General features: G+C 38.5%; 2 protein-coding genes across 2 annotated transcripts; both read right to left on the bottom strand.

Moving 5' to 3' along the window:
• LOC114473990 (zinc finger MYM-type protein 1-like) lies at positions 1–16,420 on the bottom strand. The gene is made up of 2 exons (XM_028463817.1): positions 15,829–16,420; positions 1–1,487 (listed from the first exon to the last, which is right to left on the bottom strand). Exons 1-2 carry the CDS (start codon positions 16,418–16,420, stop codon positions 1–3), a joined length of 2,079 nt encoding a protein of 692 aa, XP_028319618.1.
• A 4,823-nt stretch (positions 16,421–21,243) lies between these two features.
• Positions 21,244–22,942, bottom strand: kcne4 (potassium voltage-gated channel, Isk-related family, member 4). The gene is made up of 2 exons (XM_028463910.1): positions 22,908–22,942; positions 21,244–21,867 (listed from the first exon to the last, which is right to left on the bottom strand). Exon 2 carries the CDS (start codon positions 21,829–21,831, stop codon positions 21,343–21,345), a length of 489 nt encoding a protein of 162 aa, XP_028319711.1. The 5' UTR covers positions 21,832–21,867; positions 22,908–22,942; the 3' UTR covers positions 21,244–21,342.
• Between the last annotated feature and the right edge of the window lie 1,493 nt (positions 22,943–24,435).

Here is a 24,435-nt window from a genome sequence, read left to right on the forward strand (position 1 = left end):
TTATTTAAATGTGAATTCTACCCTACGTTCCTTTAAAAGAAAATGATCTGTGACCCTGTCGTACCAACCAGGAGTCTTTTCCAGGGACTTGACCAGTGTTCTTTCAATGGCCAGCAGAGCCAGGCTGCTTAAACGGCCTTGGCCCATTGTGTTGCGGGTGTAAGACTTGAGCCGCTTTAGACAGGAGAAGCTCCTCTCTACACCTGCAGATGTAGCTCCAATCGTTCCCACTAATGACAAGAGTTTGTACAGCTGAGGCATTGTACTGTCCAACTCCATGTCTTTCATAAACAGCAAGAAATCACACAGTTTTCCTCTGTTGCCCTGCAAGTCCTGGTTTGAATAAAGGACTTGAAGTTCAGACCTCAGTCTCCCTGAATCAAAAAATTGGCCATAGGTTTTCAGGACACTTTGAAATGCCTCTTCTGGAAATATTTGTCTCATCTCATCAAATTTCCCTGGATTCACTAATTCTAAGAAGCGCATGCTTTCCAAATTTGCAAAACGCCGAGGTATCTGCTCTGAGAGATTGTCTAGGATGGCCATGTACAGATTTCGGTAGCGCTCCTTGGGATCGTGCAGTTGTGACAGCCGACGCTTTCTCAGGCGCTCAGTTTGCGGGTCTGATGTGAGATGTGCTGCTTTGGCATAAACAGTTTGGAAAGACCCCTCTGACCTCTTCTCTTTGACATAAGCAAGAAGAGACTCAATTATTTTCTTGCAGTACAGAACATCCATAGCCCTCTGCTGGACAATGTCATACACCACATCAGTTTCCGAGAAGATTTGTTCAAATGTGTACAACATGAACACAAACTCAAAATCCTCCAGTTTCATTAGAAAGCCTTTGGCACAATCTAATGTGTCATCATCCATTGTCTTATCTGCAATGATATTCTCAAAAGTCTGCAGGAGGGCATCATAATTGTTTGCCACAGTGCTCACTATCCGTGATGTGAAATTCCATCGAGTAGGAGCATTTCTGGGCAACCTTGAGCAGCCTGCAGACTCCAGAAAAGAGGACCTCTTTGTGGACTTGGAGAAAAATGTTGCAAATCCAGAGAGTGATGCAAAAAAAATTCTGCATTCAAAAAAGCATTTGGCCCCCTGAGAGAGCACCAGATTCAGTCTGTGTGCATAGCAATGCACAAACATTGCACTGGGGGCTATTGCTTTAACTTTGGCCTGCAAACCATTGAGAGCTGAAGCCATGACTGCAGCCCCATCATAGGTTTGTGCCACAAGTTTCTCCCTGAAGTTGTAGCCCTGCATGTTCTCATTCAAGACTCCAAAAACAGACTGAGCATCTCTTCCCCCAGAAACATCAAAAAATCCAATGAAGCGCTCCTGGATTTTACCTGCACTATCCACATAGCGAATAATAACAGGCAGTTGGGCATGGCAAGCAATGTCAGTTGTTTCATCCACCTGCCATGCAAAAAATGGAGCAGCCTTAATTTCATCTTTGATCTCATTAGAAACAGTGGCTGAAAGAGCAGAGATCAAGTCATTTTGGATTGGACATACCAGAAAACACCGCTGATGACTGGAATTGTGTGGCAAGGGCAGAGTCATATTTTGCTAATGTTTCTGTAAACTCCCTGTAATTCCCCTTGTTGGATGATTCACTTCTCTCATCATGGCCCCTAAATGACAGCTCCTGACGGCCAAGCAAGGAAGTAACATCAATAAGGCGGTTTAGGAAAGCCCTGTTTTGTTTGACAGTTTCATTATGTTTTTCCACCTGAATGCGAGCGCCTTCATTGATTGCATGTTCAACCCTGACTCTGCCCAGGCAACTTAACCTTGCACATGCACTCAAGTGTTCATTGCTTTTTTCATGCCTTTTGTATGCCCTGCCAAAGTTCGTCAGATCCCCAAAACCCACCTTTGACCAGACAACACATCCCTGAGATGGTTTCATCAAGAGGCATGGCCAACAGTACATTTTATTTGTGACAGCACTTCCAGTCAGCCAGCCCACTTTATTATACCAGGACAACTGAAAAGACCTGTTACTTTTCCCCACCTTTTGCACCAAATCAATGTGAGGAGTTGCTCTGCCCTGCTGTTTAACACAAAGTTTCTCTTCATAAGGAAGATTATCAAATGGCTTGGCCAAAATCCGGTCGACAACATTGACATTCATATTTTCTATGGTGGAACAAAAAAAAAACAAAAATAGGGACCTTTATTTATAATAAATAAATAAATTTGTGCACATTTACATAAAAAAACAACAACTATTTGTAGATAATCACACACACGCGCGCGCACACGCACGCACGCGCGCAGCACTCACAACACAAGCAGTAACAGTCTCCACAAACACCAAAAAAAGACACTAGGTTTGTCAGAAGTTGATTCGCTATGAGAGGATCAGAAAAGTCTCCGTGTCAACACAGAGCAACGGACTGAAATATTTGAAAAACCCGTCTGTGTGCTTACAACGTCATACTCTCTGATTGGCTCATTTCGCTGTCAATCAAAATTGAATGAGCCTGAGACAGATCATCCAATCATCATCCATTATTCCAGCGTCCGGAACAGACAGATCCAGCCCACTGCTCCATAGACCGCCTGTGAAGCCCGGCGTCCGATGGGCGGGACTAAGTGCGTCATAACCGAGCATTTATCCAATGAGCGTCTAGTTTGACTGCAGTGGATCAACCACTAAATCCTCTCCCATTGACTTCTATTGAAGCTGAACTTCACCACTGTTTATTAACACTGTGACGCTGCGGTAATGAATGAAGAACGTCACGCTGTCACTGTCAGTTTCCTGTTATAAGAAGCTGATTCTGAACTAAACATACATGTGTTCTGTCATATATTTAGTCAATGAAATGTACACACAACACTACATATTTGACCACTGATTTTAGGGGAAGCTGAGGTTCCCTTGTAGTCTTAAAGCATCTGCCACTGACTATGACGTACATAAAATGACAGCTGTTATGGCAATTATTATATTAATCATCATATCATCAAATGTGTGTTCATGTGTACAATTTGTCATGTGTTTATACCAGTGGCGGATGCTTTAAGACTACAAGGGAACCTCAGCTTCCCCTAAAATCAGTGGTCAAATATGTAGTGTTGTGTGTACATTTCATTGACTAAATATATGACAGAACACATGTATGTTTAGTTCAGAATCAGCTTCTTATAACAGGAAACTGACAGTGACAGCGTGACGTTCTTCATTCATTACCGCAGCGTCACAGTGTTAATAAACAGTGGTGAAGTTCAGCTTCAATTGACTTCAATGGGAGAGGATTTAGTGGTTGATCCACTGCAGTCAAACTAGACGCTCATTGGATAAATGCTCGGTTATGACGCACTTAGTCCCGCCCATCGGATGCCGGGCTTCACAGGAGGTCTATGGAGCAGTGGGCTGGATATTTCAGTCCGTTGCTCTGTGTTGACACGGAGACTTTGCTGATCCTCTCATAGCGAATCAACTTCTGACAAACCTAGTGTCTTTTGGTGTTTGTGGAGACTGTTACTGCTTGTGTTGTGAGACTTTTGACCAAACACTCACACTCCAGCGCGCAGCAGCTACGCGCGTGTGTGCATGTGCGATAATCTACAAATAGTTGTTGACAACAAAATGTGAATTCTACTAGAATTCACATTTAAATAAACAGATACATTTTCTGAAGTAGGCAGAAAATGAGCTTCCCCTGCATGAAAGACCAGCAGCCGCCACTGGTTTATACACAATGACTGCATTATATTGTACTTTTGAACAGAGACGTTGCTCCTTTGCTGAGTCATGTTAGCTTAGATAACCTGCTGTACAGACAAATTGTGTTGTATTCACAGTGCCAGCAACAAACAGTCTCTGCTGAAGGTCTCATACCAAAGCTCTGAAAAACAGTTCTGTAACAGTGCCGACGTATAATAAGATGTGATTCTTGTTTTATGCCTTTCACTTCTTCCTTTGGAGAGGGTTTAATTGGCCGACTCACATTCTTTCACCAACGCACACAGATAAGATGCATCTGACCGTCAACGCCAAAGGCAGACTTACACACACATACACTCACTCACATTCATATCACACACACACATATTATCAAAACAGATACTATTGCTCCAACGTCTCCACTGTTGGGAGCATCTGACCCCCTGCTTTCCTCTCCTCAGGGTGGGACTTTTCTCTATCTGTGAAAAGTTTAAGCTGTGGAACTTTCCAGTTAGTTGCTGGCCGCCTTTCCCTTCTGCAGGATGGAAGACCTTTTTTTGTACTCTTTTTCATTTAAATCCTTTTTATAAAATCATCATGCTTTGACTGGACTTCATCATTCAACCAGAGCACAAATCATGTTTTCAAAGGAGGACAACCGCAAATTTGCAGACACAGCAAAGATACACCAAAATATTCAGAATGACTACCAAAGTATACATATGAATAACAGAAAATGAACAAAAATGTAACAAATATATGCAAAATGACACATAACACACAAAATAACATCAAAAATACACAATGACTCCAAAAATGCAAACAAAAAAAAACTACAACCAAAACACTTAGAAATCAAAGAAAAACAATAATTGACAATACACAAAATGACTAGTCATAATGTTATGAGTCTGTGGTGTTCCTCATGAGATGCTCCAATGGAGGATTGGCATCACAGATTTTGCTGTGTATATTAGGGCAACATTTTGGGTTGTAGTGATTCCAAAATGTTCTGTGATCCAGAAAACTCCCATCCTCATCAAAACCTTAGACATACACACTAAATATGGTGGTGGGACGTAATCGTGTCCTTCTTGGAGGTGGAATCTGGGTTCAAAAATGTATTCTATGAAAATGAGGTAGACTGCGAGCCTGCCCATGCTGTGCACATGTGTTGATGCTGCAGCACTTCCTGTGGGTCACCTACAAGTAGCTGACAAGCAACAGGTAGGACAGAGATAGGCTCATTTATCACAGTGGGGGCCACATGTGATGGTTTTTTCACAAAAATCTTTTACATTGTCCTACAAAGAATGTCCTGTTTACTCAGGGTTCAGGTGAACTGCTGAGTCCTGCAATGACACCCAATGGATTGAAAGTTTATGCAGAGATTTATTAACAAAGAGTCAGTCTATGTGATTTAAAAAATGACACACGCACTTCGGTCTAGAAAAATTAATTTTTTTTACCAATTGTTCCATGATTATCCAATAGTCACACTGAATTTTTAGTTTGATCAGATCAATACTTTCTGAGATATGGACAATTTAGTGAGGGGGCTATGTGTCGATTTGTGTGCGTCTTTTTCCTCTTACATTTTCAGCTTCCAACATCTCAGGAACTACACCATAGAGGAAACTGAAATGTGGTATAGTAATACAGCTCCACCTACTCTCAGAATATCCAAAAGATCTGCTATACATCCTATCTGGTGGACATGCCAGCTCCCTGTAATGTTTACTCATCTTTAATCTAAAATAGAAATTTCTCATCATATCTTTAATATCCACACACCAAAGTGTGTGTGATGGGGAATTGTTAGTGGTGACAACGCCACCTTGGGAGTGTCACCCAAGGAAATAGTAATATTTAAAAGAAAATAGAGTACTTAATGATTTACAAACTAAACAATAAATGTATCACCCAAGGCACTCAGGCCCGTTAATTAAAGGAGCTTTGTTCCCAGTTGAACATGTTTATTACAAAAATATATTTTAAAAACAGTCTTTATAAAACAAAAGTAAATTAACAACATTGACCAGTGCTGAGGCTTAGCAGCGTGGGAACAATGGTTCAAAGTGGGGGATTCCAAGACAATACACACCTAAAAGGTGACAAATACACACAGGCACACGTGGAGACAACAAACTAAGGACTACACAGCACACGACAATGAAATTTTGTTGGAAAATGATCAACGGACATTGTGAAACGACAAAAAAAGAAATGACCAGACAACAATAGAATGCATCATATCATCGTTGACTAATCAGATTAAACGTAAAGCACAGAGCCAGAACAGCATTGAATGCTGTGTCTTTTACCGCTACCTTGGGTTCAGGTTGTGGTTTCTCCCTATTGTGGTTTTACCCACATGGCACATTTGGCATGGTACTGTTTTAGAATTCATAAATGTAGCTACTTAGACCTGAGAATTTTTTATTTTTTTTACTTTGAATTGAATTTGATTGTGTTATTTTATTAGAAAAATGAATTGTACATTTTAAACAAACCTTTTTTTTTATATACAAATGCCCTAATTAAAGGGGCAGTATTATGAAAATATCACTTTATAATGGTTTTGCTACAGTGATATACATTCTTTTAGCCTCATTCAGAAGGCCAAAGTTAAGAAGTTCTGTTTCCTCCCTCCTTTAATATTCCATATTTTGTAAAAAGTCAGGTCCAAACGAGCGAGTTGAATTTTTCTCGCATTGTGACGTCACATGACAGAAATTCTTGCTCTTGAAAATCCTGGCTCTTCCTACCCTATAGAATGTGACCTCTTCCCTCTCAAACTAGCTCACAGGTAAAACAAAGTGCGGTTCAATATAGAATATACATTATACCTTATTGTCATATATGTAAAGTAACATACACGAAATGTGTTCTCTGCATTTAACCCCTCCCTGAGGAGCAGTGGGCAGCCACGGTGTAGCACCCAGGAAGTAGTTACAATTTGTTCCACTTTTAGTACCCGTTATACCGCCTCGTATCACCTTTCATATGATCTGACGTGTATGTGACACAATGTGATGCAGCGGTAGGACACTTTGAATGGACTATTCCTGTAATCATTAGTAGTGAAGATGACAAGAAAGCGACGTAGCAGCTCTGGTGAGTGTTTGAAACAGCTGACTGACTCCGCTGCTGATGTGATAAACACACACCGTGGAGCAGCGTTTGTCTGACTCACTATCACAATAGCCGCTTAAATAGCCATGTGTTTTACTTTAATGTGCAGTTTTTTGGCTGAAAGCTATAACAAGAGTGTGTGGATACTAGCAAAAGAAAATAACCATAGTTATCAGCTGTTGTGTGAATTCTGTGTCTACAGACACGCCCACTTATGCGTATGCATGAAGGCCCCAAAACAGCCTGTTTTTAGAGGTGTCATTTGTCACGGCAAATTTGCGGTTGACCTCATTTGGAGACATGATTTATTGCTCTGGTTGAATGATGGAGTCCAGGCGAGGCATTGACGATTTTATAAAAAAGGTTTATTATAAAACTAAATAAAAAGGAGTACAAAGATGGACAAAATTAGTGACCGCCCCGGGCGGACGTCCGATGACAGAGTGGCACAGTTCTAACTCATCACGTATATTCCCCCTCAGTCCCCCTCTCTCCTCCCCCCAGGAGATAAAGAGGACAGGGTGGAGGTGATAGAAGAGGGTGAAAAGAGACAGTTTCTTCTTTAGGTCAAAACAACCAGTTCTCTGGTATCTCCTGATTGTCGTGAGTGTTGGAGGTGTGTGCGTGTATGGTGTTTGTGTGTATGAATGGATGTGTATTGGGTGTGTATGTGTGACTATGTGAGTGTGTGTAGGCATGTGAGTGTGTCATGCCTCTGTGTCTGAGGGATAAGATGTGTTTTGTGAAGCTGACCTCAAGAAGAGAGCAGAAAACATGAGACAACAGAAATGAAAAGTCTCAACGTAAAGCCTTAAAAAGAATAAGGTCTATGAGTAAATATGTTAATAAACATAACTAACAATTTTGCCCTGACATATTAAACTGACTTCAGAGGGCGAAAACTCTGTAAAACAGAAGAGTTTGGGAAAATAAACCTCAAATACTATGTTGTTGGGGTTCTTAGAACAAATGGAGATCAGTGAAAAATAGCATAATACTGGACCTTTAAGTTCCAATTGACGTTACAGGATTAAAGGTCCCATACAGCGTTGGGGCGTTAACGCGTTACAAGTAACGTGTTTCCGCCCCATCGTCACTTTTGACAGTAACTAGTACTGTAATGCAATATTTTTTTAAAGAAATAACGCCGTTACCGTTACATAGTGTTGTGTTCAAGACCGCACTATCCGAGACCAAGACATGCCCGAGACCAGAATCCACCGAGACCAAGACTTTCGGGAGCCGAGACCGAGACAAGCCGAGACCGAGACCAAGACCAAGACCAAGACCATAAACATTATTTTTTTCAATTTAAAAAAATCTATAAATAAATAAAATTATGACAAGGTTCAACAGTTAAATAAAATTCTCTCTTTAATTTTAGTTTATTTTAAATACATTTGACGGACAAAAAAGGTGCCTGCAAAAAATGAACTAAAATATTAAAACTACTACTGCTACTGATAAATTCACAATTATTCTACATATTTGAAAACAAGATTTTTATGTCAGCTGAATGTACAGCAAGTGTTTAAAAGCATTTCTGCCAAGAAATAATAATTCTTGATTCTGATTCTTTGAGTTGTGCAGGTCAACAGGTCAAAGATTTCACAAGATAATCTTTTAGTTTGAAAAAGCCTTTACACAGGTTATTTTTTATTAATTCACTTAGTTGATATAGTTTAATTTGGTTACTGTAATATAACTAGGATATTCAATTAACAAAGGTTTCCAACTGTAACTGTAAAAGTGAAACTTTCTGAAATAAAACTACAAACAAGTTGTCAGCAGTCTAAAAAACATAAATCTACAGGTAGATGTGAAACTAAATAAAACAAACTCAAACCCTGGAACAGTCATGTGACAAATTAATCAATAGTTCTTGTTGAGAATTATTATTATTCTGATACAGTAGAAACAGAAACTATAAAAAATAATTATATTGTGAACCTGTTTATATTGTGGGGAACATATTTTATACATAAATGTAATTGGAGTCTGAAGCCACAAAAAAAAAACCACTTTAAAAAGAAAATAGACTAATATAAGACCTCTTTACAGTTATTTGAGTCATTCTGTGCTAGTGCAACTCTGCGGCGATGACACGCTGGTGACGACATAATCCAAGATGGCGGCGGCCCGGACTACAGCCGACATTATGTAATAAAGCCTTAAAAGACATGGATATAATGAAAGGAGTGGATGGACAGAGGCATAAACATGCAGACTTTCACACGGACACACACAGACTTATTAAACACACACAGACTTATTAAACACACACAGACCTCAGTACACACGGTAAACGGAACAGGCTTCACCGCTCGGCTGGCATTAGGACCCAGAAGCAGAGTAAGTGCGTCCCCTATCCAGCCTTCACAGGCTGTAATATCATCAGTTTATTATTTTACCAGTTGTTAGAGCTACTGTCTTTACCAGGGAGATAATATTTATTACTGGTGATTGTTTTCTGGAGTTTTACTGGGATTTTTACCGGTGATTAGTTCATTTCTCCCTTGCGCTCCGCGGTCCAAACTGACACCGTAGCCACACACGTATGAGTGTGTCACACACATCACTCAGTCACATTAAGGAAGGTTGTGGTCATTATACAGGGTGGAATAAATAATGAATAAAATTTTGTTTTATCACGTTCTTCTCCGTGTTATTATCACATTATAAAAAAGTTAAGGAATTAGTGCTGGTCTCGAACGGTCTTGACGGAAAATCCCGAGTCCGAGACAAGACCGAGTCAAAATGGTGCATTTGTCCGTTACTTTGCTCGCTGCAGTGTACTTCCTGTTTACAGTGGCGCTACATATTTTTGCGGGATGCCGTGCCAAACACGGTAAAACAGTAGAAGAAGAAGCGATTCATGGAGTCAGAGTCAAATTCAGTCAAGCTGATCAATGGGCACTACAGCATTGGTTTGCCAATAAAACAGAGATACCTCAAAATGCCAAATAATAAGGCGGTTGCCGAACAACGTGCATTAAGTCTCAAGAAACGCCTGTCGAAAGATCAGTCCTTATGCTCAGATTCACATTCATGTCTGAGATGCTGAAGAATGGATATGCAAAGAGAGGTCCAACCAAGCAGTTGATACGCTGTGACAGAAGGGTGTTGTACATTCTTTACCAATGGGTGTACCACCCTACCAAGAATAAACTGTGGGTGGTTTTTGACTGTGGGGCCACATTCCAAGGGACTTCCTTAAACTCCCAGCTTCTTCAAGGACCTTATCTAACAAGCCAGCTCGTTGGTGTCCTGACCAGATTTCACGAAGAACCACTGGTGCTCATGGCAGATGTCGAGGCCATGTTTTATCAGGTCAAGGTGCCACTTGAAGATTGTGACCTGTTAAGATTCCTGTGGTGGCCTGGAAAGTTTGAAGAAAAGCTAGTTGAGTACAGAATGGTGTCACAGCTGTTTGGCGCTACGTCTAGTCCAAGCTGTGCCTGTTTTGCCCTTTGAAAGTGTGCTGAGGACAATCATAACTCCTTCAGTCTGGAAGCAGTCGACACCCTGCTGCAGCATTTTTATGTCGACAACTGTCTGGTGTCTCAGGTGGTAGGCGGGTCGTCCTCTGATCGAGAGGTTGGCGGTTCAACCCCGGTCTATACCGGTCTATGTGTTGAAGTGTACTTGGGCAAGACACTGCTCCCCAAGTTGCTCCCAGTGGTTGACTAGCGCCTTGCATGGCGGCTCTGTCCCATTGGTGTGTGAATGTGAGTGTGAATGAGCACTTTGTGACCTCTGTCTGTCACTCGCAGTGGAAGATTTAGTTGCTGCTGAGAAAGCTGTGATAGGGTTTTGTCAAAGAACAAGATTTCCTGAAGAAATGGCAAGTTTGGAGAAAGGAGAATGTGTGGTCATCTCTATAAGCTGAACCCAATCCTTGATGATGGTTTGATAAGGGTTGGAGAAAGGCTAAATAGAGCAGCAATGCCAGTCGAACCTCATACTACCTCATAAATGGAATGCTCCTTCAAAAGGGAGTAAAATAGATGTTCAATAGAACAGCTGCATCTCACTATGGAGGTGCATGGGAGAGGTTGATCCGGTCAGTCCGCAAGGTCCTGAACTCAGTTCTCAAAACTCAATCATTGGACGAAGAAGGCTTGGTATCAGTGTTCTGTGAAGCCAAAGCAAATATTAACAGCCGACCAATAACAAAGGCATCAACAGATCGCAATGATTTGGAGGCATTAACTCTCAACTTTTTATTGCTACTCATATCTCAGCCGTCGTTACCACCTGGATTGTTCAAGAAGGCTGACATCTACGCTCGTCGTCACTGGAAAGAAGTGCAGTACATGTCTAATCTGTTTTGGAAGCGCTGGTGAAGGACCGTGGCTCAGGTGGTAGTGGGTCGTCTTCTGATCGAGAGGTTGGGGGTTTGATCCCAGTACCTGACTACGTGTCGAAGTATCCTTGGGCAAGACACTGAACCCTAAGTTGCTCCCAGACTGTTTCAGTGTGGTGATAAAGCGCTATATAAAATCAAGTCCATTTACCATTTAGCCTCCAGGATTACAAGAACAGCAGAAATGGAATAGAACCTGGAGATTTCATGTTGCTTGTGGACGAAATGGCACCGCATAATTCATGAATTACAGGAAGAGTTTTGGATACTGTTTCGGACAGAAATGGACTAAATCGAGCATTTTGAATCGTCCGATTATGAAGGTCTGTCTTCTGCAGGAAGCAGATGAGCAGTGAAGATCGTTTGGATTATGAGCGCCAAACTTTTTGTTCGATATTGATTTACCTGAATGAACTGGTACATTTCCTGACTATGACGATGGACATCTCGACTAATTGGACTCTAACTCTTAATGAGTTGTCACTTTTGTGCACCTTGATGGTGATTCTGTCTCCTACAAGCTAGTGGTGATGGGTAATTATTACCATGTAATTAGGGGCCGGACAGGAGCCATACAGGGTTTGGTTGTTTCTCACCTGTTTCTAAATGAGGTTCATGCATGTGAATGGGTATCGTGCACGCACTCAGAGTATTCGCGCTTCGACACCACGGTGATTGGGCGTGGCACTGTGGGAGTAGTTTATATTAGTACGAGCCTCATCACTAAAATATGAAGGATGAAATGTTTCAAAGGTAAGTGTAAGTTGAAACGTAGTACATCTTTCTTTCTTTATTTGTCTCAAACTTCAAAAAAGAAAAGAAGCAAGAAGTCAATTACATGTTTACATGTGTGCCTGTCAACTGCTGTTAATAACAACAAAGCATCAATATTATATGTATATAGATACACTATGTCAGCGACTCTCAACTGGTGGGTTGGGTCACAGACCTGTACTGGGTGGGTTGCGGACAGCTGGTCAAAAATAGATAAATACTTAATGTCTCTCATGTTGGACTTGTCTTTTATTTTAAAATAAATGTTACTTTTGACAGGTATTCTGTGAAATGCATGTTGCACAGGAAAATATATACATTTATGTTTTTAAAAATATTCTACAAGTGTGTTTTCAACAGCTATTTTTGAAAAAACTAAATTTGGTTTGTTGGATTGTAAAAAAAAAAAAAGTGGGTCGTGATTTAACAACCGTGGCAAAATTTGGGTCCCAGGGTGAGACCAGTTGAGAACCCCTGCTCTATGTGCTAGGTTTCCAAAGTGGGGTATTGAAATTGTCATGAGGGGCATGTGCCTAAAAATAAAGGACAGTATGACAACATTGGAAATTAAAATATAATATATATGCATTGCCACAAATGGCCGTAAAAGAATGGACAGGACAAGCTCCCCAGTGGAGTGAAGCTTTATTTTTAGAGCTCTCGCTGCTGACTGGCTGCAATATAGGTCATAAACCCCGCCTCCTCAATGATAACAGATGGGATGTGCATCAAACTGTAAAGTTAAAACACTCGTCACATAATGTTTTTCCAAACCTAAACTCTGCTGTGATCATTAGATATTATCACCCTACATTGAGTTCAAGTGCTCATTGTTCTGTGAACTTTGTTTTAAATAAGTTATTTGAGGTTGAAAAACAGGATTTTGCATCATATATGACAATGATTGACAGCCGCGGATCTTGCGTAGTTCTCTTTGTGAATAGCAGTTACATCGTGAAGGAAAGATGAGACGTGTGATTTTCTTCATTTTTAAATATATAGAGTACATTTAGATATTTGAGTTGAAATCTATCGTGGTTTTGTACTAACCTCTATGATGGTTAGTTGGTAGAATTTTCAGCTGGAAAGATATTTATGTTCTTGGGGTTGCTGGGCAACGTAAGTCATCAGTACATTACGCTAAATGGGCGGGGCGTGTTACCAGTGCTTCTCCCGCCCGACCCTACTGTGCAGACTGGTTCCAAATGACGTCAAATTTGCGTATTTTGTCTTCAAAAACGTTGAGTATGAACCAATTAAAAAGCTCAAAAGTCTTCCACGTGTTTGCAACTCGATGCTGATTGGTCGATGGCATTGACAATATTTCTCGTTTGCTTCCTCTCACGCTTTCTCCTTCAACAAACAAGTTTTTTGATTATTCAAAACAATTTTCTGTTAACTTAAAATGTAGGGGTTTTTTTTGATTGATGGACAATTTTAATTTGGTTCAGCCGTTGCAATATTACATTTAATCTAAAAGAAAGAAATAAGAAATGTCATTTATGTTTCCTTTTTTCATTACAAATGAATTTTTTGGAAAATCTGTTGTCTTCTTTGGTTAAATTACTGTCCCGGTTTTGAGTTTTAAAAATCTGGTCACCCTAGATATATCCTACTCAAGTGTAAGTACTGTTACTTGATTTAAATTGTACTCAAATACAAGTAAGTAATACAAAAAACACTCAAGTACAAGTAAAGAGTAGTAATAGTACTCAAAGTAGTTATTTTCACCCTGCCCATTTATTTTTTGTAATAAATCTTGCCATGATTCCCTTGCATACAGTAAATATCTCACGCATGAACTTAAATAGGAAGAGACCAAATCTACCACAATTGGAACTTAATTAATTTTCTGGTTTGTCAAAATGTACAATTGTTTTTTTCAACAAAAATACCATTTAATTAAATTTAAAATAAATAAAATTCACAGGTATAGCATACATTTAATAAAAAGCTGAGAAAATAACCATGATTCAATGCTGTATCTGTATTGTAGTTTCACAATGTCCGATGATCATTTTGAAAACAAAATAGTTACTCAGTAATGGTTGGGTAATGAGATGTAGCGAATTACTTTACTTCATTTAAAACATACTTAAGTACAAGTAAAATTACTGATTTAGAAATATACTCAAAAAAGCACAGCCAAACATTGCAGAGTTCTGTTTATTCTCACAACCTCATCGTTCTCATTAAAGTTAAAGCGAGTTATATTTCACCTTTTCATTGTGATGAATATGTTGTTTTACTGCTTTCTGAAGGAAAAAAAGATTAGTTTATCAGTAAAAATGCCAGTAGGCTAATGAATTAAATAAAGCAATAATTCTGAAAAAGATTTTTAATTTTTTTATTATAAATTATTCCTCAATAGAATAGGTAAAATTCAGAGAGAAATTTCACTGTCGGGCTTCAATATGTATAACATTGTTGTATTATGTTCTTTAAGTGTGCAGGAATAGGGGGTACATGGCTTCAGGTTAAATGTCTGAAGGGGAACCACTTCTCTAAATATAATGTAGGAAGAAGCCGGAGTACCCGGAGAGAACCCAGGGTTTTATATTGTACCTAGAGCTGCATCACGGTAACAAGCACAAACACCCATTCACAACCCAGTGCTCCATCCATCCATCCATCCATCCATCCATCCATCATTCAGTAGCGGAACAAATCAGGGGCCCTTTAAACCCAAATAATAAAGCTCATGATAACATCATTTTACAACATACACATGCCTGCAACAGTGGGACTTACAAGCTTCAGTGAGTGACTGTGTCATTTTGAAGTTCATCAAACGGACATGAATTATATAAAACACAAAAGAACAACAAAAACATTAGGATGGTCACAAACACAACTTCAAACCATCACTTTAAGTACAGGGGAATGACTGAGGGACCCATGCAGCGTCCCTGAAAACAAGTGGTCATCAGATGTTCGCTCCTGGCCCCATGTTCACTGGCCAGACATTTATACATATCTGATAGAAACAAAAGAAAACCTAAAAGCTTACTGTAAGTCTCTAGATGTTTATAACTGTTATGAACGGGCAGGTAGGCAGGCTGCTGTACTACTGTTAACAAAGGTTTTCGTGAATTCTGATCAGTTTCAACGGATAAGTTTCCATCTTTACATTAAGTCTCCTCCTCACTGTCCCATGTCTGCATATCAGTCCATTTACAGATTTTTATGGTCAATTTTTACTGGATCCAGACTGAGATAGCGCTCTGTCTGCTCCCCCACCATCACCTCAGCAGTCCTCTGGTTGTTTTGCACCGAGCCTGTGCGCGCATGCACCTAATTTAGTATACATACGTCACATGAAATGGGTCTATATAAACCCTGTATGACTGCCTATACTCTGTGAGCCTCTGGGCACAAGTCATGGAGGGCCCGCCTTCTCCTACCTCCTATCCGGACCCCGGCACTGGGCATGCCGCCCCCCTATAGTTCCGCCCCCGCATCCATTTTTAGAGTCACTTTGTCAGCACACAAAAAAACACTTCACATCATTCATTTATTTCACTCATCTGGATAATGGTGCAACCAGTTGCAAAAGGAAATATAATAATAAAAAATTTGAACAATACACAAAATGTGACAAGGAAACGAGAGTTTGTGTTTGGAGTCAGACATGACTTTTAACTTTGAAGATTGAATGACATGTTTTAAACTGGGACGGAACCAGGTTTGTGATATTCAACTTGATTTAGCAGTGTAATGAAGCCAACTACTGCTCCAACTACATAAGTCACTGCTTTAAGACCTAGAAATAATGGTCGTCCACAGCGGAACAAAAACCGTCCTGTCTGTGTTAAAACAGATAATCTAGTGTTGGTTCCAGTCCGAGGCTCCACTGGTTCACCTGAGGGAACATCTGAGGAACTCTGAGCTTGTACGTCTTTGTTTTCATCGTCATTGGTCCGAGAATCCCAACGTTGACCCTCAGGTGTTGGTGGAGGTTGGCTTTTTAAACCGTCAATCTTCTGCAGGATAACTGCAAGAGTCATCTTGATACCTTCAATCTCTCCTTTGCGCTCCTCCTCAGACTGTTTTATTTCAGCTTGAACAATCCGATCATTGCTCAGCTCTGTATTCAACCTAACAAGCACTTCATCAATTTCAGCAAATTTGGATTCGTTGTGATGATTTAGCAGCTGCAACACCTCTTGTAGCAGCTCATCTTTTCTTGGGTCGTCCAGAAGACTTGGAGACCTGCGCTGAGATTGTGCAATTTGCTCGTCATAGTCGACCTTTTGCTTCTTACTTTCAAACTCCTGACTTTTTTCTCTCTCTCGCAATAGCAAGTTCCGTTCGTAATGTTTCTGTTCCTCCTGACATGAAGAAGAGTTGCTTCCCTCTTCGCATGTACTCTGTGATGATGAGATGAGAGTTTCTGTAGAATCCGACCGAATAAGTTCCTTGAACTTCCTGATCTCGAGTTTCAGCCTCTTCATTTCAAAGTTGTACCCTGATTTTGGCTTCTTTCTGCCAAAAGGCAGTTTATCTTGCTTCTGCTGTAATCTTCCATTCTGTCTCTCTTTTTTTACTTCAATTTTCCTTGTAGGTGAATCATCAGATCTGTGTTCAACATGAAAAATCTTCTCATTGTAATCCCTCCTATAGCCACTGGAGGACGCAGTGGAGCATGAATCCATCTGAGTTGGTTTAAACACACAATGGAGACGATGCTATTCACGTTACTAATGAACTCTGTTAAATGTTCTTTTTCCTGTGGCGCTTTGAAGCGGAATCGAACGACTGTGACGCAACGAAGGCATGACGTCATCCTCCGATGGAATCCAGGTTTTTTTTTATGTCTTTATTGACAAAATATATACACGAAAGTACAGAAATGTTCAGAGTAAAATACAGTTACATATCTATCTTACAGCAAAATAACAAGAAACAATATTTTTTCTCCTTTTAATGCATTTTTTCTACATTTCTCCCAATTTCTGCCACTTCTCCATCGAATTTCAATCTCTTTTCTGCACATTTTTCTAACTCTCAACACATGTTCAGCACTTATAAACCCTTTAACCACTTTTCCACCTAATGTCACATATGTTGACGCATTATTGTCACTTTTTCATCTTATGCTTATTTTTAAAATTTAACAATATTAATTTATATACTTTTTAACCCGTTTTTACTTCCTTTGTCCACTTTTTTCAGACTTTAGCTCCTTTTAGCCAATAAATAACCCTTTTTCCTTTTTTTGTCCATCTTTGCAAGTTCATTTTGACACTTTAATCAAATTTTTGTCCTGTCTTAAATTTTTTGGGACACTTTTTTTTATCTCAATAACCTAACTTTTGCCCAATAAATATCACTTGTTTCCTTTTTTTCCTACATTTGGCCTCTTTTTGTTCCACATTTTTGCCCTTTTCTTTTTTGCTATTGTTTGCCACGTTTTCTGAATTTAAACTACACTTTTTCCAACCTAGTTCCTTCATTGCCCCTTTTTTGGCCACTCGTGACTGCTTTTGAGCCATTTTATTCACTTTACTCTCTTTTATTGCTATTTTTTCCTACTTTTGGACTATTTTTGGCCCCCTGTTAACATGTCAGCCTTCACTCGCTCTTATAAAACCCCCCCAAAAAACAGACCAGCCCACTAGGGCCAACAACCCACCAGGACGATATGTTGTAACTATAAAGTGTCTGAGTTTTTTTTAAAAAAGTGCTTATAAATAAAAATTAATTATTATTATTATTATTATTATTATTATTATTATTATTATTATTATTATTATTATTATTATTATTATTAATAATAATAATAATAATAATAAATAATTAAATGGTACATTGATGCAGTTATGGATTTGATCTAAAGTTTAAGAACATGACAGAAGTGAGGAATGAAGAACGAATGTATTTAGTTTTTGCCTCATTTCCAGACAAACTAACGTCCTGGCTTTTTGAGGCGCAGACTCCCACAGGAGGAAACTGATGACAAACATCCTGCTTCATGGAGCAGGAGACATTCTGTGCTTTTCTTTCTCACCCTCAGCACTAACTGTGGTTTATTTAGCAGGCAGATGTTTTAATACAAACTTAAAACCTACAGTTTTATTTCAGGGAGAGTCTTTTATTCTCCTGTCTGAGGAAGGTTTAGAACAGGGGTGTCAAACACATTTTAGTTCAGGGGCCAAATACGGAGCAGTTTGATCTCAAGTGGGACACAGATTTTATGCTGGAAAATGAATGATCTCAACATTGTGCCCTACTTTGCACTTCTACGTATACATAAAATACAAAATATGTATTGCAATAAGTGACAGATATCAATTCCAACAGGATTTTCGCTTTGAAGTTCCTAGAGTGACCAATTTTTAATAAATTAATGTAAATATTGTGTAACAATGTGAGGAAAATTAAAGGATTTTATAACTTTTTTCAGCAGTTTAACATAAAAAAGAACTGCAATCGTACGATATATGCACCACAGGAAAAACTGTGAGCACCTGCAAATATTGTTGAGTTTCATTTACACAATGATTTATGTTTTTTCTGTCATTTTTACCCTTTTTCTGCAGGCCAAATTGAATGGGCTAAATGGCCGGATTTGGCCCCCGGGCCTTGAGTTTGACACATGTGGTTTAGGGGGAAATATATGCTGGAAATATGTTCAATACTATCAGTGAAGTGTAAAAAAAATGGTTGAATGTAAATGTATTTATTTTTTTCTTGATATACTGCTGTTCTGCAGTGGGGAAAAACACATTATCTACAGTGATTTTATCAAGTAAACAAATGTTTGATCATCAAGCGTGTCCATTCATCATTTAACTACAACAAAGACATTCTGACAATGTTTCAAGTGGGTTCCAGGTAGGATTCCATTTTCAGAGTTGAGGAGACATGAGCAGGTCAAGTTCAGTTTTATCCCCAAAAAAAATCCCAAGCTTTTGCCTCATTCCTCTTCAGGGTGGGTCATCATCAGCTCAGCGCAGCGCGACACTGTTGGTCAGGAAAGACAGAGACGCAACAAAGAGACCCCAAAATAAGACACAATCAAATGCTCTAAGGCAGTTGTTCTCAACCTTTTCAGCCTGTGACCCCCACAATAAAGGTCCCAGAGACCGGGGACCCCACTGTAGCTGAAGGTGTTTGAACACAGACGTGAACATTGAAGAACATAAGGGGGATTAAAGGGGAGAGATTTTTGGGGTCCATCCATAAAGTCAGCAAAATGATGGTCCATTGTTCTATGAATCTGTGATAACCACATTTATTTATTCATCTGAATAATATCCACTGTTATCCAGGAAGTTTAGTATTAATTGGAACAGTGTATGATCATCTTAAAGATGTAAATCCTTGTTTTAATCATAAATAAAATGAGTTAAAAGTGAACAAAATGGTGTAAAAGTTGGTGACATGGGATTTTAAAAACCACAAAAATGGGTTAAAAGTTGCAAATTAGAGTGGGTAAAACTGGTCAGAAACGGGTTGAAAATGTCAATATTGGCATCAAAGTGGCAAAAATTGGGGGTTAGGGTAATGTAGTTAAAAAAGGCAAAACAATTGCTTTAAAATGGAAAATAATCTGAATGACAAATTGGAAATGTGGTTAAATTGGCAAAAATAAGCATAAAATATGGTGAAAAGAGGTTAAAAGTGTCAATAATGGGTCAACATATGTGACATTAAGTGGAAAAGTGGTGAAAAGGGTTTATAAGTGCTGGAAATGTCTTGAAAGTGGAAAAAATGTGCAGAAAAGGCATTGAAATTTAATGAAGTGGCAGAAATGGGAGTAATGTAGCAAAAGCGCATTAAAAGGAGCAAAAATATTTCAAGAAAAAGTGATGAAATCAGGTTAAAAATCTGGTAATAATGAAAATAATTACAAAGTTTGGTGTAGTTGCAGAAAAATGGTAATAAAAAACAAAAAAGGGCTCAAATTGAACCCCCCGATATTCTTATTTTTGTGAAGGCATCTGGTGACCCCAAATGGAGCCCTGATCCCAAGGTTGAGAACCCCTGCTCTAAGTGACCAGGTTACGAGTTAGATCACTGTTAGAAAACCCTGAATAATTTCAGCCTTTATGAACAGCTCACTGCCATGTCGCAGGGCCGTCAAACTCACTTTAGTTCAGGGGCCAAATACGGATCAGTTTTGGTTGGAAAACGATCGATTTCAAGATTAATGTGCCCGAGTTATCACGTCCACATATTAACGATAAATACAGTATGTGAGGCACTGATAATAACCAAGCAAAAGGTGACAGAAATCAGTCATTTACACAAAATTATTCATGTTTTTGGTTTTTCAGTTTCTCTTGCGGGCCAAGTGGGATGCTCTTAGGGGCCGAATCTGGCCCCCGGGCCTTGAGTTTGACACATTTTGATTGAATGGATTATATGAATTTTAATGCACTATTCCTATTGTTTGATTTTACAAGGCTTTTTGATTCTATTGAACATTTCTTTATTTTCGTAAGCCTTGCAATTTTTAGGTTTTGGAGATAATTCTAATATAAATAGCGTAGTTATATTGTATCTTAAAGTTTGTAAATATTCCGTATTTCCAGTATTTGGTACATTAACGATGTCCTGTATCTTGTTTCTTATTCTTAATCGCAGTGCAGCTTTTGTTCTTAAACATCTGCAACAGTCCAGATGTTAACACTCACATGGCTGATGATACAGTACCGATTGTTAAAAAAAATAATTACTAATTCAAAATGCATCAAATACACATGGATCATTTTCTGAAGCTTCAAGCTTTAAACTTAATGTAAACAAAAGTGAAATAAATGTAATGCTTATATGAAACAGATGAAAAATTGTTCAAAAGCATGTGAAATATTTGCTGATTTATATTTCAAAAGATATGGACCTCAGACAAAAAAAAGAATAAATAAACAAAATCAATCTTTAACATTTGGCTTCAGAGAACGTTTTAGGAGAGTGTTTTTAATAAAGGCTGAAGGTGTGTCAAGATGACTCCTTTTAGGTAATGAAGCATATCACAGAGAAAGAAACCAAATAATATCACAAAGAAAAGAAAGAAAAAAGAAATAGAAAAGGTAGAATATTAAAAGAAAAAAAAGATACAAAGAAAAGAAAGAATAATGCAAAGAAAGAAAATAAAGAAAAAAGTAAGCATATCGTAAAGAAAAGAAAGAAGGAATATTGAAAGAAAGTAAAAAGAAAGCATATCGCAAAGGAGAAAAAAAAGATACACAGAAAAGAAAGAATATCCCAATGAAAGAAACAAAAGTGCAGTGTTTCTTCTTAATGGTGAACACTGTATTTAATGAGTGAATGTTGGGTAATGAAGCTGGTGTCAAACTACAGTTCTGGTGCCATTCTGAACTTATTAAACCTATTAAATCAGGTTATTAGTGGCCTTTGATCTCTTTGATCATCCGGAATCATCGGATCCTTCCCTCACGCGCTCCTCCGACTCCTCCTCGATGGTGATGCGCGTGTCCGCGGAGGAGCACAGGGAGGTGCTGCTGTTTTCCTCCGTGCACAGCGTGCACGCCAGCGCGCTCTCGTAGTACATGTGTCCGAGGGCACGGCTGTGGTTCCCGCAGAAAGGCAGGGCCACGTGCACGGAGGGGAGCGCACACGTCGGTGGCGGAAAGGTGAGACTGTGCTTCTTGGGGAGCGCGCCCCACTCACGCTGCTGTTCCTCGTGCACGAGGCGCGTGAACACGTTAATCCGTCTTTTCTCCCGCCTCTTGGACTGGACGTATCCCAGCATGATCCCACAGAGGAAGACTCCGTAGAAGGACATCACGATCAGGATGTACAGGTACGCCGTGCCGCCGCTTTCATCTCCACTCTGCGCGTGCACGTACAGGTGGGGGTCCGGGGCGCACGTTGTGCAGTTTTCCGGCTGCTCCATGTTCAGCACAGGCTTCAGAGGAACCGCAGGTTTGTGCTGAAAAACAACGCAGAAGATGCGTCACTTTTACGCACGCTTTTACGCATTCGTTACGCACAAGATTATTTTGGAATTGAACTTTTTTCTCTCAATAAGAGTGGTGTTTTTGGTTTTCCAACACACCATAATTATTATTATACAACTCTTCTAAATTCTTACTATATTATTTATATTTAACTGTATAATTTATATTTAGATTTAACATTCAACATTTAGATTTAGTTTTAACATTTAGATTTATTATTTAACAAATTTAATATTTAGATCCAACATTTAGCATTTAGATTTATATTTGACATTTATATTTAACATTTACATTTAACAATGACACTATATTTTTTACAAGAGAAGTAAATATCACAAATTTCACAAATATTGCAGTTAATGGGTCAAAAGTAACAAAAAATAAATAAATTCACATACATTTCTTAAATGTAGTTTGTTACTAAATGTTGCTAATGCCCAAATATTTTTTTTCTGTGTCCCACCGAAGCTTATATTTATCTTTAAGATCTTGACTAATTTGTTTTCCTATTACTAATGATTTACACTTATTTAGATTAAATGTATACACTGAAACTATACTTTATTCATCATTTGTTTTCATTAATTAATGTATAGAATCTTCTGGTGAAGTAAGAAACAATAAACAATGATGTCATCTACATAAAGAGCCATATTATGCATTTCTTTTCCTACCTGTAACCCTATAATTTAGAAGAGCTGTATAGTAATAATTATGGTGTAAAGTAAAACAAAATACAACAGGGCTTAAATAGATGGAATACTTAGCAGAGTGGAAACACTAAAAATGATGGTACCACCAAGATTTTTGTTCCGGTTTCAGGCATTACCAACACCAGTAATAACAATAAGAGTGTAAAACAACCAAAGAGGGAAAAAACATCAGCTCCCTGGAAAGATAAAGTTCATGAATGACAGAGGGAAATAAAACACTAGAATACACCTCTGGAAATACTGCTATGAGTTCTTTTACGTGTGAACTCATATGTAAAGATTCATCTGTGTCTACTCACCAATCAAAGGAACCCAAAGTCCTGGGAACATCCGCTCAGACTCTCACAGCTTGTTCAGAGTTTGGCAGAATTTATGCTGCTGTGTCATCAGGAGGCGTGTGTTGGACGTGTCATTTGATCCGTGGGACGTGACAATAAACCACTTTTTTCTTTCTTCATTATTTGGAGAGTTCTGAGTGAGAATGGGAGGGATTAGATAAGGTTGTTATTGTTCTCCTCCCATTAAGCATGTCTAGGATAGTGTAGATATATTTGTATATGTACTTGTATGTGTTTAATTATATGTACACATATAATGTATGTGATATGCCTATGCAGGCATCATAATCGTGCTCAATAAATAAATAAATAAAGCTGTGCATCCTAAAATAAACAGAATTTTTTTGCAACATTTAACAAAAAAACACGTTTAAAAAAATGTATGTTACTTTTGACCAGATTTTCAGCACTTTTTGTGAAATTTGTGATATTTATTTTTCCTCATAAAAATATGTCAGTATTAAATCCAAGTGTTAAATCTAAATCATTTGCATCAATGAGCTTTTATTATTTGCTAAATATTTGGTTTCACTTGTGACATTTAGATTAAACATTTCAATTTTGATTTAACATTTACATTTAGATTTAAATGTATCATTTACTTTTAGATTTAATATTTAACATTTCGATGTAACTTTTTGATTTCGATTTAACATTGACGTTACATTTTTAAGAGAAAAGGAAATGTCACAAATTTCACAAATATTGCTGTAAACCTGGCAAAAAAACAAAAACTTCACATACGTTTTTTAAACGTGCTTTATTGCTAAATGTTGTAAAACGTTTGTTTATTTTAGCATGCGCAACTTTACAATCGCCGCCCCATATTTTTAACAACATTTATCCCACTGATTATAGGCTATTTACTGTAATCAATAAATATTGTTATAATACAGCCAGTGTCTTACCAGAGAACTCCCAGCGATGGACTCCTTCATTCTGCTTTGGCATATATACAGAATAAAACACATAACATGTAACATTTTGTCATCCTTACCTTTAAATCACATTTGGCTTCAACACTTGTTGGTCATCAAGGTTTTACTTTTACCTACTTCTAATTCCACGGCAAAGATGGACAACTTTAACACAGCAAAGGCCACAAACCTATGATCGTATCTGATCTGGATTGATTGTCTGTTTTTGATGTATATATTTTTTTGTTTTGTGCATTTTTGTTGTATTCTGTGTGTTTTTAGAGTTAATTATGTGTATTTTTGATGTCCTTTTCATGTATTTCACTGAGGCATTGTATGCATTTGTATTGTCCTTGTCTATATATGTGTCATTTTGTGTATCTACTTTGAAATCTGCCTTTAAACGCTAACAGCTGCTGTCTTGCACACAGGTTACTGGATTAGTTAATTAGTGAAGCAACAGGCGCCATTTCCATGTGCTAATTACATAATTGTTTTGCGCTCCCGCACAGAGAAAAGATCGGGCAAATTTGGTGAAATACGCTAAGACAGAGGACTATATAGTGGGTGCC

The sequence above is a fragment of the Gouania willdenowi genome, chromosome 13 (assembly GCF_900634775.1).
Source record: "Gouania willdenowi chromosome 13, fGouWil2.1, whole genome shotgun sequence".
Lineage (NCBI taxonomy): Eukaryota > Metazoa > Chordata > Actinopteri > Blenniiformes > Gobiesocidae > Gouania > Gouania willdenowi.